Genomic DNA, 20,058 nt, shown 5'->3' with positions numbered 1-20,058 from the left:
CTTTGCTTTCCCTGCTCCCCAGTCTCCTAATGGGCATGCTTCCAGACATAGACGAATACATAGCGAAGCATACCCACCGGCCTTCCTTCATCTCTTACTGTATGTTACTAGATGTACCATTTCCTTCCCCACCTCCAGCCATTCCAGGCTTCTCTCTATCAATTGGTTGCCTCATTCATCCCTTTCAGGGACCCTTTTTCTTACCTCACCGATCACGGTGTCCAGTGGTCTCTATTTCTTACCCTAATGACGTGGTGATTTAATCCTATTACTTAACATATCTCAGACTACCCTAATAAACATTCTGAAGCAGAAACGCACCGCAAAATTGCAGAACAGTGTCCCCAAAAAAGCAAAACCTATGGTTGGATTTCTTAAAGATGCTCACTGCAGATGTGGTTTCTCTGAAGTCCAGCCTACCATTCTCCAGACTCTAAGTGAGTAGGACCCTGTACTTGCAGTAAAAACCTTCAACATGTTAGGTGATTTTAACACTCACTGGCAGCCTTAAATAAACTTGTTCCCGAAAATGCAAAGATATTTATCCTAAGAGTTAGTAGCAGACGTCAGTATTCTATATTTAGAGATTTTAATCTCTGGCTTATTAAAAAGGACGGTCTGATTCTCTGGTCATACTTCACACTAGACTGGCTTCCTGAATATTTAGAAGCAAATCCCCTCTGGGAAAATAAAGAGAAAAAACTCATTCAAGATCCTTACTTTGAAACAGCAAGACTCTTGTTTATTTCAGATGCTAGACACTTTGGTCTCAAAAAGGAAATGCTCCTGTTCAACCAACAGTTCCCTCCCCTTCTCCCATTTTTAAAAACTGTAATACCTCATTATATGCTTGATTATTTCCTATGCGGTTTGGAGGTTTTACTTTAAAAAATAAATGCAAATTCAAATAAATTTTCATTAGGGAACCTCACGAGAGTCCTTGGGATGACTGGAAACATCCTGGATTTTTATAAAGCAGAGTACGGAAGTCTTGAGGCAGGAGACCTAGGTGCTAGCCCCAAGCTGTATGACTTCGAAAAGTCACCCTACCGCTCTGTGCCTCCATTTCCTAAACTGTAAAAATAACTGTGTTGAATATGATGGTCCCTTCCCATCCCAACAGGCTATGCTTCCCAGTGCTGTGAAAAACAAGGTAAGAAATTCAATTCAAGAACTACTGATTGAGTCCTGAGCCATTTTACCATACCCAGTGCTAGATATGGTGGGAGGGGGAGAGGACAGGTTTTCCATGCTACAGTAGTAGGGGTGATACGGCAACGCAATAATTCTGGAAGGCAGAGTATGATGAGTATCTAAAAATGTGTGACTCAGCTTTCCTGCTTTCTCAGATTTCCAGGCTAGTGACCATCACTGAATGTTTCTTTGCTGACTGAAAATCTTGCTTGGATGCCCTGTGCACGTAGAAAAGTAGAGTAGATTGCAGTAAAGATTTATTAAGTCAAAAGACCTTCTCTCCCACCCATTAACACCAACATTTTAGGACCAAGGCTGGTACCTTATTCTAAAATTATAAAAATATGAACCAATTCAAATGGAAAAATAAAATACAAATACCCTCCTTTGATTTGAGTTAATCTCATCACTTAGATCAAGTGGGACCTCAGATCCATTCTTTAAAAAAAATAGAAAGAAAGGAAACATTAACCATAGATAACTATTTTATCCCTCCACAGGCCATGAATATGTTTTCAATTGGCATGGGAGGAAAACACCCTGACACCTGTTCCTTTATATGGCTGACACTGTGAGTGTCCCAGTTAAGCCTTTGCAGGCACCGAGAGGTTGACAAGGTCCTGTGGGTTAGAGTTACTGGCTTGTAAACATTAATGATTTTTTTAGAATCATCATCCAGCTTTATTAGGAAAATTTCCCAGATTAAGAGCAACAAAAATATAGCAATTAGAAGGTTCATCACACAGCTGCCTGATTACAGGAGTCTTGTCCTAGATTCTAACAGATGCTGTAACAAACGGTTTCATAAGGGCTGCAAGAACCACAGTTTACAACAGCAACACAAAAGCTACTTATCATTCAAGCTCACATTGCCACAGGACGCTTATATTTTAAATAATTGAGACCTCTAGACTCCCTTACAGAGAGACACCAAGCCGATGCAAAATAAGTGTGGTAACAAAAAATAAAACAAAATGTGCACACTAGAGTTCTTTACTGCACTAACACGGAAGGGCAAAGGCCACTGACGGATCCATGCCAAGGTCTGAACTCTGATGAGACTGAGGGTGGGAAAGAGCCCTCGATCAGTTTGATGCCATTGTTACCAACCACCCACCTGGATCTTTTAGTCAAATCAATCCCACCCTTGTTGGAGCAACTTTCTTTCTGTCCAGATTTGACAGGGTCAGACTTGTCTCTGCCCAAAGGTTATAACAAATTGACAAGTGAGGGGCACAATTCAACGGGCCTGGGCCAGGGCTTGGGGAGACTGGTGGTAATTACGTCATGTCACTAGAGGTAGAGCTAAAGTGGAAGGGATTAGTAGTCAGACACCACTGTTCTCTGTCCAACCTTTTGAAAAATATATATAACTACCAAGCAGCCTTCCAGATGCACACATACAGCCAACACCCTACTCTGCAAAAGAATAGCAATTGACAAATATCTTCTGAAGTCATCTAGCACTATAGGCCAAAGACCAGAAAGGCGGCTGAGTTCTATCTCAAGATCCCTGGGTGACCTTGCAACCGCCAAGTCACCTCTCGTCATCCTAGCCATAAAACAGAAAAAGCCTTCCCTGAATGACATTACCAGAATGACATTAAGATGAATCAGACAATTTCTCTAAGGTATTCGAAGATTCCCTGGAGAGAATCCCTGGCAAGTCCACAAATATCAAGCATTATAATTAGAGTCACTGCACCTCATTTCTTAAGGAGGAGAAAATGAACAAAGAAAGGACCGTGTGGTCACCGAGCCTGAAAACTCAGAGCATTTAAGCTCCTTCTGTAATCTGAGGCGGGTCTCAAGAGAGGGAGACTGACGTGGTGGAGTAAGAGAAGAGTTTGGTGGTTAGGACATGCTCCCCAGATATTTGGAGTCTTCATATTGTCTTTGACGGTGTGCTGTTACTTTTCTATGATCTTCTTAAAGGTTTGGATTTGGGAGTGCTACCAAGAGGGTGGCAAGTGCTTTGATTATGGTTTTGTGGGCCAAACAGGACTGTCCTACCATAGTGGGGTTAACTGGTCATAAACAAGAGTGCTGTATTCAAACTTCTGTGCTTTCACTTAAATTGTTTCCATGCTTTTCATTGTCCCAACAGTGGAAATTTTGGCTCTAGCTGTAACTGGATCATTATTGAGGACAGGGGCAGGAAGGGTGCAGTCTCTTTCACAGCTCAGCATTGGCAGAAAGTGTGCCCACCCATCTTAAGAATGGGGACATAGAAAAGGGAAAAGTGGGTGAACTGATTTGAAACAATGCTATCTAAAAGACACACACACACACACACACACACACACACACACACACACACACACACACATATACTTGCAGAGGTAAATAAGAGCGCAGAACCAAATGGAGTGAAATCTCAGTAATACTCGGTCTTAGATTAAGAAATGAGGATCCAGGGACCCTGAAGCAATGGACAGTCTAAGAAGATACTATAGAAAGCTTCTTAATGGCGATTCTTAAGTGCCTTTCCATCATTACTATCTCTTCAGCAGCTCTGAGAGCCCTTTTCACTTCCCTTGACCTATTTCAAACTACTGCCTGTGCTTAACTTGAGAACCTCCTACTCAATAAATTGCTTCTCCTCCCTCTTCCCTGGCCAATATCAAATCAATTGCTGCTTGACAGACCGCTTGGTTGCCATTTTCTCAAAGGCACAGCGGAAAGAAACACATCTTATTTGTACATACATTAACTTAATTTCAGTCTCACCCACTCAAGCACAGCCACAATCCTTCAAACTCTGACCCTAGCCCATTTGCTACTTGGTGTCCATGGCAACCACCACCAGCTGCTCAGAGAGAGTTGCAAGGAGTGGCGGGAAAGCGCATCTCCCAACAGAGCCATTAACTCTCCTACATTAGTTCCCTTGATAACAGGTAGCAGAAGACCCATCCCTGAATCCTCAGGCATTTGCTTTCATTAGGGAGGGGTAATGTTGTTCATTCTCCTCCCCAGAAGAGTTAGGGGCTGCTTCTCACACCCAACCTGTTGAAGCTAAAACACCAATTATGAAATGTTGAAACTAAGTAGGAGGGCACTTTTTGCCCGAGACAACTTCCCAGTAGTAGTCTTCCCCAGTGATTCGGTACACTGCAGCCTCCACCACAACATCTTGCTTGCTGAATTACAGGCAGTGACCTCAACACCCCAAAAAACAATACACGTGAAATCCTAGCCACTTCCTTTTATGGTCCCTACCACTCAGCGACCTACAACTCATTCTCTTCACTTTCTTAACTCATGTCAAGAATGCATGCATGATAATCTCACCATCAAACTCTATTTTTAAAGAAAAAGAGCAATGTTAATAATGGTCCAGGTACTGGAGGATTTAGGAGCCAAGAGAAAATGGTACGGTTTCTCCACATATAGAGAAAGCTGCTCAGTCTTCAAACTGTTTTCATGAGTTCCATATTACTGGCTTTGCTCAGAGAGCTCAGCTGAAGAGTTGTCAGATGGAGATGAATTTCCCTTTACCATACTCCAGAGGAAGATGGGGATGGTTTCGTTTGCAATCTCACTGCAGCAGAACTCAACACATCTAACAAAGACTTTTTTTGCATAAAGAGGACTAGTACAGACTCGATTCTTTGTGGAAACTGGAAAGGACCCGCTACTCAAATGTCCTCTTCATAGAATCTACATAAATAAGAATAATATTTGAAGTGGCAGAAACGAGTGAATGGTTTTATCTTCTCAACTGCATGAAAAAAGGAAACAGAAGGCTCTTATGCACAATCCTTTCCAGTAGAACTGCTGAAATGTAAAGAGACTGTTTTAAGCTGTCCTTGAAAGTAAGACATTCCTATCCATGCTGTCTGTGTCTGTTGTCCTGGATAAGAGCTAGTAATAAGTTTAAAGAAAAAGTGAAAAACAAATAAGACATTGTTGCAGCCCTCAAGGAGCTCGTGGGTTAGTAGGGAAGCAGGAAGTAAACAGATGATCAGGTCTAAGGGCAATGACAGAGGGGAACACAGATCCTAATGGGAACGCACAAGAAACATGCCTGACTCGGAGACCAGGGAGGCTTTCTCCTGATGATTTGTTGAACTGAGTCTTCAGGGGCCAATAGTTCACCTGGGTTGGTGGAAGGGGGTGGAAATTTATATTTGCATAGGTATGACAAGCTCACTTGTCAGAGTGAATGCTAATAAGCAGTGCCAATTAGGAAACTGAGAATAACTCAGACGTCATAAAGCAGAATGGTTGAAACCTGATACCAGTAAGAAGATAAGCTGGGCTTCCCTCGTGGCGCAGTGGCTGAGAGTCCGCCTGCCGGGTTCGTGCCCCGGTCCAGGAACATCCCACATGCCGCGGAGCGGCTGGGCCCGTGAGCCATGGCCGCTGAGCCTGCGCGTCCGGAGCCTGTGCTCCGCAACGGGAGAGGCCACAACAGTGAGAGGCCCGCGTACCGCAAAAAAAAAAAAAAAAAAAAGAAGATAGGCTATATTGACCAGAACACGACTCTACCTTTCATCATGACTTTTGATCCTCAAGAAACAGAATTTTTTCCACTAGGAAATACAGTAACTTGATATCTGAAACGAGAAGGTTCTGCTTAGCAATTAAACTATCCCATCATTTTACAATGAAGAAACTGAGGTGCCGAGAGAGGGACTAATACATAGTGGCCATACAAGTAGTGAGTGAAAAAACACAGATTCGAACCCAGATCTGATTCCAATGTCCATCTTCCTTGTGCCACACCACCCAAGACTATGCCAATACAGGGACCAAATAGATAGCTACATATGGGTTCCCCTGAAAAGGCCACCTGCCTTCTCACCCCCATCCCACTTCCCACCCAACTGCCTGGAATTAGTGTTTAGGTTAAGAGTCTGGTAAGAAAACATACTAAACCAGAAAGATAACATTTGAAGTTAATATAAATTCTCATCCTTTTTCCTTGTATTTGGAGTTGTCTTCTTTCTCATCATCCACAAACACTGACTGAACACCTGCCTACAGGGCACCGTGTTGAATGATGTACACACTAATGAGTTTAAACTGGGGCCCTACCCTCGAGGACTTACTGGGATGGCCGGACACATGCCTAGTTTGGGTAAATACTTAGTAGTCTGAGGGAAGGATGAGAGGTAGAAACAATATAGGAATTCACAGGAGGGAGTGATCACCAGACAACCAAACTAAAATATAGGCTTCATGAGGGCAGGGTGCTTTGTGTTTTGTTCACTGCCATATCCCCAGCACCTAAAACAGTTTGGAACCTAGTAAGTGGTCAATAAATATCTGTTGAATTAAATAAATAGCTTCTTGACATTTTCCAGGGGGAGAAAAGTCCGGACGTTTATCACTTGGAGAATAATTCCCAGTCCTGTGTGCGCTGCATATTGGCGGCTTTTACTCATGGTGCACCACATAAACTCCCCAGGGAGACTTGTAGAAACGACTGCTCAGCCTATGGCTTAAACCTTTGCAAAAGCCTTGCCAATCTGTGCCTTCTGCAGCTCCCATGGATGGGTGTTTCCCAGCGATGAAGGGTAATGTGGAACCAGGGTTTTTTGTTTGTTTATTTGTTCATTATGACCTCAAACTCTTTTCAGCAAAAGGCACAGCCCTTTGATAGCAATGCAATTCTGGGAGACATGACTCCATTATTTGCTTGGCTCATCTAACAAGGCAGAACACAGATTCTGATTTCAAAGCAAGCTCCTTTAACGAGTTTTGGTTAGGCTTAAATGATAAACAGTTGCGATTACTGTCAGTAGGTATAGGTTGTAAATCTCTGTCTTAGATGCTTACATTCCATTAAGGGGGACTCAAGCGGGCTTCACAATACGATTCCCTTTAAAAAGTGGAATCCAGAAAGAAAAGTAGCTTCAAAAGCAGTTATTTGTGCATCCCCAAATGGTCAAGTTCTTGGTCTTCCAAGGCTTTGTACTGGGTTATGATTTTGTCGCTTATTTATCTTTATCATTGTACAAATTCTTATTACCTTTGGCTTCCAGAGCTTGGGAAGATATGTGTAATTGGAATGTATCAGAACAGTGAAGGGAAACCAAGCATTCACATAAAAAAATAAGAGAAGATAAAGCCATCCTGCCCTCACTGTGACTTACACTAACCTCGTGGTACCACAGTGCTGTACCAGCATGTAATTTCAAGTCAAAGATTTATATTAACATGAATGGAGAAGGATCCGATTTTGTAATAAAAAAGAAATGCTAAGTGTGTGTGCTCTCTGACTTCTCCCAAAAGCACACAAAGCTGAAATCATTTTCAGCTCTGCGGGCACACCTCCTAAGAAATGAGAACATCGCGTACCACCACACAGATACGGTGCTGAACATACTGCCTGCTGGGATCCTTTCACCTCTCAAGGGGTGCAGTTCAGAAGGTACTCGGTTTATGGCAGAGTAGAAGGAAAAAATAAAAAGAGAAACACACCTAGAGTAGTATTATACTCTAAAATCAAAAGTCTCTGATTATGAAACTTGCCTGGATTAAAGCAAGAATAAATACAGCCTTGTAGAGCTTTATATATATTTTTTCAAAGCAGTTTTGCAAAGTATCTCCTTCCATCCTCTGAGATTGGTAGGGTTAATAGTGTTTTCTCCATTACATAGATGAGAAACAGACATAAGAAGGTTAAATAGCTTGCCTGAGATCACATCATTAAGAGAGCTGAATTCTAGTTCTTGTTTCCAAAACAGCTACACCCATTTTACGTCTAGAAGGATGCATTTGGAAAGCAGCAATGGAAGTCTTGCTATACCATCGTAACTATGCCCTAACCCAGTCAGCTCCCCTGCTTTTGAAAGATATGGCAAATAACATCTACTTGGGGCTTGGGCATTTCTCTTTCCCCCTTCCTCACTCTGTTTCCTGAAGGAACAATTAAGATCCATCTGGGACTAATTATAGCAATTCTCGAATTTGAACTTGCAGCCATTACCCAATTGAGGTCACTTATTTTAAATTAACTTGCCTGGTCAGAACACAGTTTGGTTATCTTCAGAGCCCAGTGCAGAGAAGCACCAGCTCATTCAGACTTTTAATTAACTAGCTAAATAACCTGCACTGTGACAAACTGCCTATGATTTGATGGAGTCATTCATTTGCATTAAGACAAGGATCAAAATGCATTGTCAGAGCTTCAGGGACTGAGTCTTAGAAACCTTCACACAGTCTCTTGTTCAAGGCTGTGAGCCTCTTCCCTTTGGTTCCCTCTAATTATTTTTCCTGTGCTTTTGTTCTGATTATCCAACATTTATCACAAGTGCAGCTTGTGATTAAACAATGACAACTCATGTCATATGCTGATAGGGAATCGAAAATGGGAGTCATAATCATATGAACCAAGCCCAAGGCTTTGAGAAATACTTAGGGGAAACCAAAGGGGAATTTCCCAGGATGCTCCACAATAAAGGAGAATTTCTGAACATTGAGGCTATAACTGCTCCGTACTTAGGTAATAATACATAATAAATGTAGGTACTCAGTCTTTATTGAATCCATGGTGGGAGCTGATCATTCCACAGAAACAATGATAGTTCTTATGATTCGTAACTATCATTATAGCCGCTAACACTTAGTGACTGGGCTTGGAGTCAGACACATATGATTTTGACTCCAGGCTCCATCATGTTCTGCCTGTAAGGCCTCAGGCAAGTTGCCCAACTTCTCTGTGCTTCAATTTCCTAACATGGAAGATGAAATTAATTGTAGTGCCTAACTTGCAGGGTTGTGTAAGGATTTGATGAAATAAAGCATGTACAAAAATCACTTTACACAGTGCCTTGTACACAGTAAGTGCTCAATAAATGTTAGCTTATGTTTGTCTCTGTCCCACCACCAGGCCTTTGTCCAGGGCATCTTCCCACCTGGGCTCCTCCTTCCCTTCTCTCTGCCAAAAACAGTTCCCCTGCATCATTCAAAATCTAGTCTAAAAGACATCTTCCTCTCCAGGGCGGAAGCCTTCCTTGCATCTGAGCTTGTTCAATGCCCATCCCCGCAGTACATTTTTCTAGATTTTATATTATTTTAAATGGCACCTTCAGTCTACTGCCTCATAAGCAATGTGGACTTTTCTTCAGGGTGTACTGAAGCCTTCCGTGTTAGAAACATTTATTAAGCACCACCTTGGCGCCATACACTGGGGCTGTGTGCTGTGGGGAAAAAGATGAGTAAAGAGAGAGAGGGGTGGAAGAAAGGGAAGGAATATTGGTTGAATCCCCTAATATCATGGGCATTCTGTTGGGAATTCTGCATTTCTGCATCTAGGCCTTACAATAACCTTAAGAAATAGCTGCCATTATGATCCCTACTTTATAGATGTGGAAAGTGAGCATCAGCGAGGGAAAATGACTTGTCCAAGGTCACTCAGCTACAAAGAGGAAGAACTAGGTCAGTTCTAGGTTGGTCTGACTCCAGAGGCCACTCCCACCACCATCATGTTTTACTACCCACCTCATTTTTTTTTTATCAATTGCAGTGACGCATATCAAAGCAATATGTAAACGATAAAGTACAATATATGTGACATAAAGCCACTGCAGTTATAGCAGATGCTGTTGGTGCCCTACCCATGTTTGGCACTAGCCGTTTCCATACATGCCAATGGCATCCTATTGTAAACACATGCGATTCTCCACTTGAAGACTTTCTCTCAGCCTGAGAGTCAGACAAGTCAGAAGTGTTGGGGAGGAATTAATCCTCCTGACAGAAGCTACCAGCCAGTGGTGAATGGGAATTGAAAGACTCAGACCTCAGCTTCCTGGCCCTTCAGGTGGGCGTGCGGCACGCCACTCCCAGAGGGCTCAGACCCACCCTGCTTATTCATGCACCTGTGCTGGTTTCTTTCCCTTTGCTGTCCCATGTCCTCATTCCCCTGCCAGCACATCCTGGAATCAACTCCCAATTAAACCACTGACCCTCAAATCTCTGTCTCAGGGTTTACCGAGAAATTCCTCCTTTGGCACCTTTCCCAGGAGTCTGGGTGGGTGTTCTCAGGCTGCCCCCTGCCTGCCCACGGCTTCCCATGGGAGGTCCCCAAGGGAGCACCCCCGTAAGCTCAATATCTCCCTTCCTACCTGTTTTCATGAGAATCCATCATTGACAGTCCTGCTGTTAGCTTTTCAAAGTGCATTTATTATCATATGGAAAGGCAGTTCTTTGAGTTCAGTGTGCAGCAGAATCATCTGAGTGTTAACATGCAGCCTCCGTGGCCCTCACCTAGACTTTGTGGATCAGAACCTCTAGAGAGGGGTGCCCAGGTGCTTGCATCTTCACAGATTCTCCAGCTGACCCACACAGCATCCACTCTGAGAAACACTGTCCTAAGACATTCCCGAGGCTGAGCCACCAGGAATGTGAATGGTGTTCCTTAGTGTTCTCTCTACAGCCAAGGCCTCTGCGGACTCAAGTGAGAAAGCCTGGAATAGCTATGCCTCCTTGCTCCTGAAATGAAGCGTAGATGAGCCAAGTCCAGTTGTTACTGTCAGAGTGGGGCGGCCCGAGACTCCTGAGCAACGGCGTATAATGCAGAGGAGAGATCCACCTTCCTGACCCTGCCGAATTTCTGCTCTCACGCCTCTCGCCACCCGGCCCCAGCCCCTGTTCTCTCCTGTGGTAGAAACACTGTGATGACTACACATGAAAAATTAGGTTATGGCCTGTGCTCCTTTGTCTCTGGGCAGAACAATCCCCTACCTCCCCACACACATCTTCAGAGCAACGGTTTCTGTGTGGTTTGAATTCATGGTTTTGATCAATGATGCAGGCAGGAGAGGAAGGGGCGGTGGAGGGTAGCAATGTGAGTTACTTTGTTGTTGGTTAACCCCCAGTTCAGCTTATCCGCCTGAACTCCAACTGCAAACCTCAGCTCCTTTCCTGTGCCTCCAACCCAGTGCTATCCTAACCAGTGTCCTCAATACCCCTCTGCAACAAGCTCTGATACCTCTCCAAATCCCTCACCCCATAGTGGCAGGAAACTATTTCTCTACATTTTAAGAGTGAGGACATAAAATCAGGGAAGGCTTCATGGAAGAGGCTGCATATAAGCTGGGCCTTGAAGGATAGATGTGATTGCCACAGGGGAGGATAGAGGGAGGGAGCATTGCAATAGGAATAAGGCAGGGAAAACCTAACTAATATAGGTAGGATAAGCATCGGGCACTGCGTTAAGAGCTTTAGATACATTATTTCATTTATTCCTCACTGCAAGTCTGTAAAGTAGGTGCTAATGATAGACCCATTTGACAAATGAGGACATTGAAACAGAGAGTTTAAGTTAACTGTCCAAAGTCACACAGCTATAAAAGGGCAAAGTAGGGACCCAAACCCAGGCAGTCTAGCCTATACTCTTGACCACCCTACTTCGCTGCCTCTCAACTACTATATTCCCTGTTTTACAGATGGAAAACTGACACTGAGAGTTTAAGTAACTTGCCTAAGGTTACGTAGCTTGTAATTGGCAAAGCTGGGATGCATTGGCCTTAGCGGATCGCCTTTTATTTACTGTATAACCATTGATACCCCTTCTAACTTAGTTTTTCCAGTGAATCATTTCAGTCACAATTTCTTATAGAGCCAGCCCTGGCTTACCATCACAACAAATGCCTATAGTTGGTCCAAATAAAAATCTTCCCTCTAGTGTGTAAGCACTGTGAAACAACAAGGCTCTCCTGAAATCAAGAGAAATAGCCCTCTGAAATACATCTCTCTTTGTTTTCAAAATAGCGTTCTCTTTAAGTCACCTGTTTGTCAGGCTCCCACTTATAAAAACCACAGGGAAAAAATTCTTTAGGTCTTTAGTTGGAGACAAAGTACTTTCTATCTCTAACAGGTTATGAGTTAACCATTCTCTCCTCAGTCTGCTGTACATATTTCTGTTCTCACACTTCTGCTGGGTTATAGTTGTCTGTGAACTTGGCAGTCTTTCCTACCCTAATGGTGAGACCCTCCAGGCTAGGGACCAGGTTTTGGTGACCTCTGTCTCCCGTGTCTGGCCCCAGGATTGGTACAGAGCAGGCATTCAACAAATGTTCACTGAAAGAAGAAACGAATGGAATGTGGTTAAGAGAAACAACGCTTCCATCCACTAGGGACTTCAGTCTATATTCCTTCTGAATCCAGTGGTATGCAGGTAAACTGGCTCTCAAGGTGAGGGGAAAAGCCCTGATTTGTAGTGTTGGCTGATTTCTGTGGTGTAAATACTTCCACCATGGCTGACTTCAAGCTACCAATAGTTTATCGTGTCAGTGTGATCACAAAGGTGGATGAGCTATCAGATGAAGAAGAGAATGGAAATTCAAATAGCCAGAGTGAAAGACCAGCCCAAACATTTGTGAATTAGGAGAATTCTGTGTTTTACCTCCCAGGAACTAAGCCTCTATCATTTGTCATCCATTTGCAAGTTGAGATAAACTTAAATGACATGGCTCCCAGAAGAGAGAGAAACCTGCCAAGTAAGCAACTATCCTGAAAACCAAAGGCCCGAGAAACACACTGCGTTTCTGAGAGATATTTACTTTTACTTGAAAATAAAAACACATTCACTTGCTTCCTTCAGCCAACAGAAAATTTCACAGATTAGGGTATCAAATGTTGGAAGCATCGCACGGACAGAAAGTGCATTCACAGAGGCAAAATCAGGGAGTTCTAAGGAGAACATCTCATTCGACACATCCCCACACCATGTTTGTTCCTCTCCCTTCCTGACTTGAAGGCCTCAACATCCTGGGCTGAACCTGGGTCGCTAAAACTCTACCCAACCGTCCATGGTTCAGTTTTGCACACAGTAACGGAGCTAGTAAGTAACTGGCAGGATTTGAATCCAGAACCATCTGACTTCAATGTTCATGGCTCTTTCTAGTACATCACCTTTAATAAATACCTATTTGTTCTAAGCTTTAAGGGTGATTCAGATCACATCTATAAAGAGTTTTAGACTCTTACAAGTTTCAATTCTATAAGGTGTCATTTCAGGTGAGATACTAGAGTTGCTCATCCTGATAAATATCTAAAGATGGAAAACTGTGACTCCTGGGCCAATGAAGAAGTCCCGCGTTATCCCACCCATCCTCTAGTGGCTGTGGCTGGGAAAGACACATGTTGGAGTGACTGCTCAGCCTCATGCCAGATGTTGCCTTTCCTTTTTTTCTTTTTTAAATACAAATAATGAGTCTAGTGGCACTGCCAAGCCTTCTACTTACCACTCATACAGTCCTTCAAGTAGATCGTGAAATTCAGGATTATAGTGCTTTGGGCCCAAACAATTTTGTAAGATCTACAGAGAAAAGAAAAAAGATACAACTTGATATTTAGAATAAGGTTGTAAATATTAAAACAAAAGTTGCTATAAGTGTGAACATAAAATAGGTGACAGTAAATTTCATAAAAGTATGCATAAAGAACACTGTTATTTTAAATGTATTGTTTAAAATAAATTATCGCTGATTTGGGGGGATAGCCAATGCAAAATGCAGAGACTACAAAAGTCATACATATGGCTACGTTGAAGAGAAACTAATATGCTTTTTGCTCTATTATTCTAGGTTGAATACTAGTTAAAATCACCCCTACCTCACCTCCCGGAGAAAACATCTAGAGTTATTTCCAAATAAAAATAGGGTGCTGTGAAAGGCCTTCTAGATGAGATACTCCAAGAAAAGACACAGTGTTTGGAAATGCATCACATTACAGGAAGTTAGCTGATGGAAAGGTCCAGATGTTTTAAGTATTTATTATTGGCACTATGACCAAGGACTCTAGCTGATCAAAGCTGCTGGGCTTCCTAGGTGGGGCAGTACATGGAAATTGCCTTAGGAAAGGCTTTGTAAGCTTCCACATTTGTCATTTGTATGCAGTCCCAGGCATTATCTGCTACCTCCCAGACTGCCCATCATTTTGCTCCCTTATAAGACTCGTGAACCTTTGAAAGTAGATGGGGATACTCTTTTAAGATTTGAACCATAAGGCAAATTAACCGTATTTTATCTGGACAGGAAGACATGATCTTTATTCTCTTCCCTAAAGACACGACTGCGTTCAGGCAATATTACCCACCACTCCTGATGGTACACCAGAGGATTTTCAGTGACATCTGGATGAATAGATTCTATTTTCACACAGTTGTATTTATTTTCTTGTATGTAGTTTCATGGATATTATTGCTTTGGACACCGCTACCTTTAAGTAAATGAGTAGCTATAAAGATAAATATTAAGAAAATAATAGTATTGTGGTATGTGGATAGATCACAGATTGTTAAGGAAGTTTGTAAGGAAATGAAATTCGAGAAATGATGTTTAAGGGCTAATACAATGAGGTGTTCCCACCAAGATCAACATGCATTGAAATGGTCCCTTATTCGTACGAGCAGGAATAATCTGTTGCTCCTTTAACTTACTTGTGGCCATTTACTGCCTCTTATTTGTATGTTCTCTTTGCCTTTCCCACTGTTTACATCTTCCGCATACTCCATTCGTCTTAGTGAATGCCATATTGAAGTCTGGGAAGTGAAACTTCCCAAAGACATGTTCTTTGGTGAAATCCTTGTCCTCTAATCTTCACATCCTAGCATTTTAGTTGACAATTTTAGATTTGATAAAATAGATTTTATTTTCTATTCAGTTGCCTTCTCTCTGCATAAGCTTCCCCTGAAGACAGTATACACAGTGATGAGATTTCTCAGTTATACTCCCGTTTTCCTTCTTTATGAAAAGCTTCAACCTTTCGTTTTCCATCTGTGCCACCCCCACTACTGGGCTGGCTTTGGGTGATTGTCTCTTCTCGGCCTCACTCATCCAGCACATTTATTCAAGTGAGATGACCGCAATATGAAGCACTGTCATTCGGTTGGAGAGCGTGTGTGTGCAGATTGAGATTATTAGAAAAATAATTCTAAAGGAATGGACTTCTGATATATTTTTCCTAAGACCAAAGCAATTTAGTAGCTCGGGGTTTTCACTCAAGAAAATGAACGGCTTTTATCATATCTGATGGAAGACTTCTTTTGGGAAGTCTGGCATATTCTGAGGCTGATTTCTGTAGCTTACCACCACTTAACTCCCAACACAGCTGAAATCAGATAGGTTGCCGTAGGACAGCAGTATCTTTTTGTAGCTGAGGAAGTAGAAAAGGGAAGGGGGGGCGCTGAAGAAATGTCTTCTCTTTGAACACACACCAAAAAATGTGGTCTAATAGCTTTTTCTTAAAGAGAAAATACCTATAAACAGGTAAATCTGGTGAATTAAAACCAGAAACCTCCCTCATTTCTCCCCCCAGCCCACCACATGTTCTCAGGGTACCTAAATCAAAGAGAAACAGATTAAGGTGAACGGCAAGGAATGTTCTGTACTCAAAGCAAGATCAATCATTATACATAGATCCTTTTTTGGCACCGATGTAGAAAATCCAAACATGGAGATACTTAGGTCTGCAAATAACCTAATCTGCATACCAGATGGATCTAAGGGAAAAAACATAGACACTTTTCCACACACATATTTTTTTTAAATATGAGCATAGAAAAACAGATGCTTTTGCCCCCAAAGGGTCTGTGGGCCTCTCTCGAGTAGTCTCATGGAGGAATTTAACTTCAGATTTCTAAAATTACGAAAATGTCTAGATTAAGCATTAAATTGGAAGAGAAAGGGCCTCTGGAAAACCAGCTGAACATCTTCTGAATTATTTTTAACTGCTCAGTGATACCCAGCCCCCAATTTCACAGAGAAGTGGATGGAGGAGTCAGTAAAGGGAGGTCTCCCGCAAATGGGTAGACTATGATTCCCTGACCTTCAACAAATAATTTAATGCTCTGCCACCTGCATGGTTCAGTGAATGAATCTGCTGTTTAAGTTTCAGTGAATGAGGATTGTGGCATTATTTCTTTACGCCCTATTTGTGGGCGTAAAACTAAATCTCCTTAAAACAATGAATTTTGTCTACATTTCACACATATTCCCTTATTGCCTTTATCATATCTACCATCGTATCAAGCTATCCATCTTCTCCAACAAGTCTGACAAAGGCACAGTGAACACACAACATGGATCTGGGAGCTTGATATTTCCTCCTTAAATTTCACACAGTAGACGGTAAAACGGCTTTTATACTTGAAGTTCTGAAACTAGTTCAGAAAGAGCGATTATAATTACTGTAAAAGCAAAGTTGAATATTCTCTTGGTTACCAAAGTCATTAAAGAACTGAGGGTACAATTTATGCCTTGTTCATCTGTAACAGATGGAAAGAAAAAAGATTTAAGACTAACTGAACAAGAAGCGCTCCCATTAACTTGTTCCTTTGTGCACCGTGTTACGCACAAGCCTCCCAGCCCACCCCTACTCTGATAAGCCCTGCACCAAAAATTCAAAGAAAGGAAAGATCAGGAGCAAAACATGACACTTTTGGCAGTGAGGCCTCACTTAGCTCACATCAGTAGAATCATTGCTGCCCTACGTGAGTAACATTTCAAGATAATTGAGATGTACTCTCTTAAGTATCGGGAATTTGAGCATTTATGATGGAAACCTTCCCTCGGATGTATTATAATTTCCCTAGGTTTTTCAGCAGAAATTACTGAACGCAATAAGCCATACCCTGATGACTCAGGCACTCAGGATGAACATCCATGATTACACTGTGCCGTAGTACAGTGCTGTCTGCTTTTGGGGGGGACTCCTCCTTCCCCTTTAAGTCAGTTTGTCACTTCCTCTGCTGCTAATGTGCCTCTGTCTAATATCACCACCCCCCTCCATACACACCCCTTCTAATGTGTAGCTTTTCACTTACTGTGAACTAGAAAACCAAAATTGGTAAGAACTGTATGTTAAATAAGAGTTAAGAAGGCACTGAAAGTGAGGATGAGGAAATAACTACGGCTTTTAACACAACAGCTTTGTGACACCCAGAGGCTCCTCCCTTTAGATAACTTTCCCACCTCTTCCAGTTTAAACTAAATTTTGAAAGGGTAGTGCTGTGAGAGAGCTACCTTCAAATAAGTGAGTTTGCTTTGCACAGACCATCTGGGCATGGATTAAAGGGGATATTCTAATAGCTCCAAGTTTTTCTGAACCTGAAAAACACTATCTTAGTGAATGACCTCTCTCCACGGTTATTTAACCCCACACAATTACATAACGCACATCCCAAACACTTCTGTAGATGTTATTCAGTTTAATTCTGACAACAGTGCTGAGATAGGAAAGGCCAGGCTCATGGTCCCAGATTACAGGTAAGGAAATGGAGGCTGGAGAAAGTTGAGTGATTTGCCCACAATCAAACTGAGTATGTGACAAGGCTGGGCTCCTGGGTTCTCTTTCGGGGGTCGTCTAACACTTATGTTTTCTGTGGCTCCCTGTTGCCTTTCTTATGCTCAGAAGAACACTAAACCCTGCCTCTGGTGAGACAGACTTACTCTGTTTCCTTTGGGCTTGCTTCTTTATTTCTCTCCAAGCTCTGCCAGATGTCCTTAGGAATCATGCTCATTTTTCTAACAGAACTCAAAACCCTCTGATTATATTATGTTGAAGGTTCTCAGGGAATTAAAAATTCAACAAATGTACGGTCCCAACTTGCCATCAAAGTTAACAAACATCACCAGGAAGGATGTTTCTCACAAGCGGACACTGAAGAATACATCCCAGCAGATACCTAACAGCTCATTTTGTGTCACAGTGGTGTGAGAAATCACCTCCTCAAGACATTCATTAACCTTTCATTTCCTCCGTAAATAATCAGTCAGATACGTGTCTCATATTTTAAATTAATCAAAAATAGCGCTCGCTCGCTCGCTCTCTCTCTCTCTCTCTCTCTCTCTTTCTCTCTCTCGCAGTACTTAAAATGAATTGAAATAAGCATGATATTTAAATATGTGGTTCCACACCTCTGGGCCAGCTTAAACCTCATCTCCTCCCGGGAGCCTTCCCTATCCATCCCAGCAGGCCTTAGACATCTCTTCTTCCTCTTCTCCGAGAACCTAGAGTAATTCTTGATATTTGACATTTAGCACATATTAAGAAACCATGTAATGTACTGCCAAGAGCGTGGGTTCTAGAGGTACACAGACCTAGGTTCTAATTCCAGCTTTAGCATTTCTTAGCTGTGTGGCCTTGGGTAAATTACTTAAATTCTCTTTGGTTGAGATACCTCATCTGTAAAATGAAACTTATGATACTTAATCTGTTTGATTGTTCTAGGGATTAAATACAGCACCTAGCGCAGTGCCTGGCATATACTAGGAACTCAGTTAAGGGCAATTGTTTTTAATATTATCATTATGACCTTTTATATATAGTTCTGGTTTGATATGTGTACATTGTTTTCTCAAACTGTTTTTAGACCCTTGACAGCTGTGTCCATAGAGGAATATATGATGAAGTTTAATGGCCCCTTACTTGCACAGGTTCTCTCTGAGGTCTTATTCCAAATACTGTATTCATAATTTTGTATTATTTTGCTTAAAGAAGGCTCTTAAAGTGATAATAGCTTCAGGCCTGCACAAAACCTGGTTGTGCCTCTGGTTGTGTCTTTAACCTCTATCATATCCCCCTCCTCACTCCCACTCCTGCATACAGTCAGTACTGTACAGTCAGTACTCAAAACAATGACATTTTATAAAATCTTCAATTAACCAGAATTTTTGCTGTGCTTAACTATAAGGAAATAAGCTTATGTCAGGTATTCTGTGAAAACCTTTCAGCTGCCAACCAATATATTTAGTTGGAAAATATTCAATCCACTTACATATTTTGAGATAATAAAAATGCGCTTTGTAAACTGTAAAGCTTAGTATTAATACAGTGCTACTCATGAAAATTATGAGAAGAGTGATGACCCTAAAGCAGGGTTTCTCAATCTCGGCACTACTGACACTCTTGGCTGGATAGTTCTTTGCTGTGGGGACTGCCCTGTGCATTATAGGACATTTAGCAGCATCTCTGGCCTCTACTCACTAGATACCAGTCACCCCTCCTAGATGGGACAATCAAGATGTCTCCAGGCATTGCCAAATAACCCCTAGGGGAAAAATCCCTTCCCCCACTACCTTAAGGCACATTCAGCACCAAAAGATGTACAGATGTTCACAAGTCTTTCATATTAAGGTAAGAAAAGGAAGGCAAGCATTTTAGAAAAGTTTTTTTTTTCTCAACTGCTTCTGCTAGAAAAGTTTTCAATAAGCAAAAGCAACCTTGATTAACCTGAAAAATCACATTAACCCCATTCCTTGAGTGTTCTATTCCCTAAGCATTCCAGATAAAGAAAGAAAAATGTACCATACATTCTATTTTCTAATTTGTATGCAAAGTTCAGCCCATTTTCCAGCTCAACAGCTGAGTACAGAAATCCAGTTCATGGGTGAGGGATCATCAGTTTCATCACTTTTGCCATCTATTTTAAGTGATAATGATGCCACCGACCTGGAAGTTTAGAGAGCTTTCTTCCCTTGCTGTTGACATTTTTAACTTTCGTATTAGCAATTCTCCCTGTATCCTATGCCTGAAAGTAAAATGCAACAAAAAGAAATCTGGCCCAACTAACTATGATTTACTATATATAAATGACCTAACACTTTGTCGATTATTTAAAAGTAATTTGCTCTAGCCATCCCAATGACTGTGCAATTGAAAATGTCCTTGAATAAGCAATATTTCTTATTTTTTATTTCTGCAGGTTGTGATCCTGGGGAAGCATTCAAGGGGTTACCACTACATGCTTGCTAACCTGGTAAGAACAAGCAGAGCTTAAGTTTCCAGGGCATTATATTCTATTTAGTTTGTGTCACCTGTAATTATCCCTAAAAGAAATACAAGAAGAACCTAATGTGTTCTCCAGACACTTCGAGAAATGGGTCAGTAAATACTAAAACCTGAATGCAA

At 41.8% G+C, this 20,058-nt stretch overlaps 1 protein-coding gene across 2 annotated transcripts in view; it reads left to right on the top strand.

Annotated features, from left to right (window-relative positions):
* The window catches only part of GRIA3 (glutamate ionotropic receptor AMPA type subunit 3), a 291,796-nt gene that overhangs the window by 158,014 nt on the left and 113,724 nt on the right, over window positions 1–20,058 (top strand). For both annotated transcript variants that reach the window (XM_073799616.1, XM_073799615.1), the window contains exon 5: window positions 19,853–19,906. In XM_073799616.1, coding sequence (XP_073655717.1) covers window positions 19,853–19,906 — 54 coding nt within the window. The remainder of the gene's footprint in view (window positions 1–19,852; window positions 19,907–20,058) is intronic.

Source organism: Tursiops truncatus, chromosome X (assembly GCF_011762595.2).
Source record: "Tursiops truncatus isolate mTurTru1 chromosome X, mTurTru1.mat.Y, whole genome shotgun sequence".
NCBI lineage: Eukaryota > Metazoa > Chordata > Mammalia > Artiodactyla > Delphinidae > Tursiops > Tursiops truncatus.
This window is presented reverse-complemented; position numbering and strand designations above follow the sequence as displayed.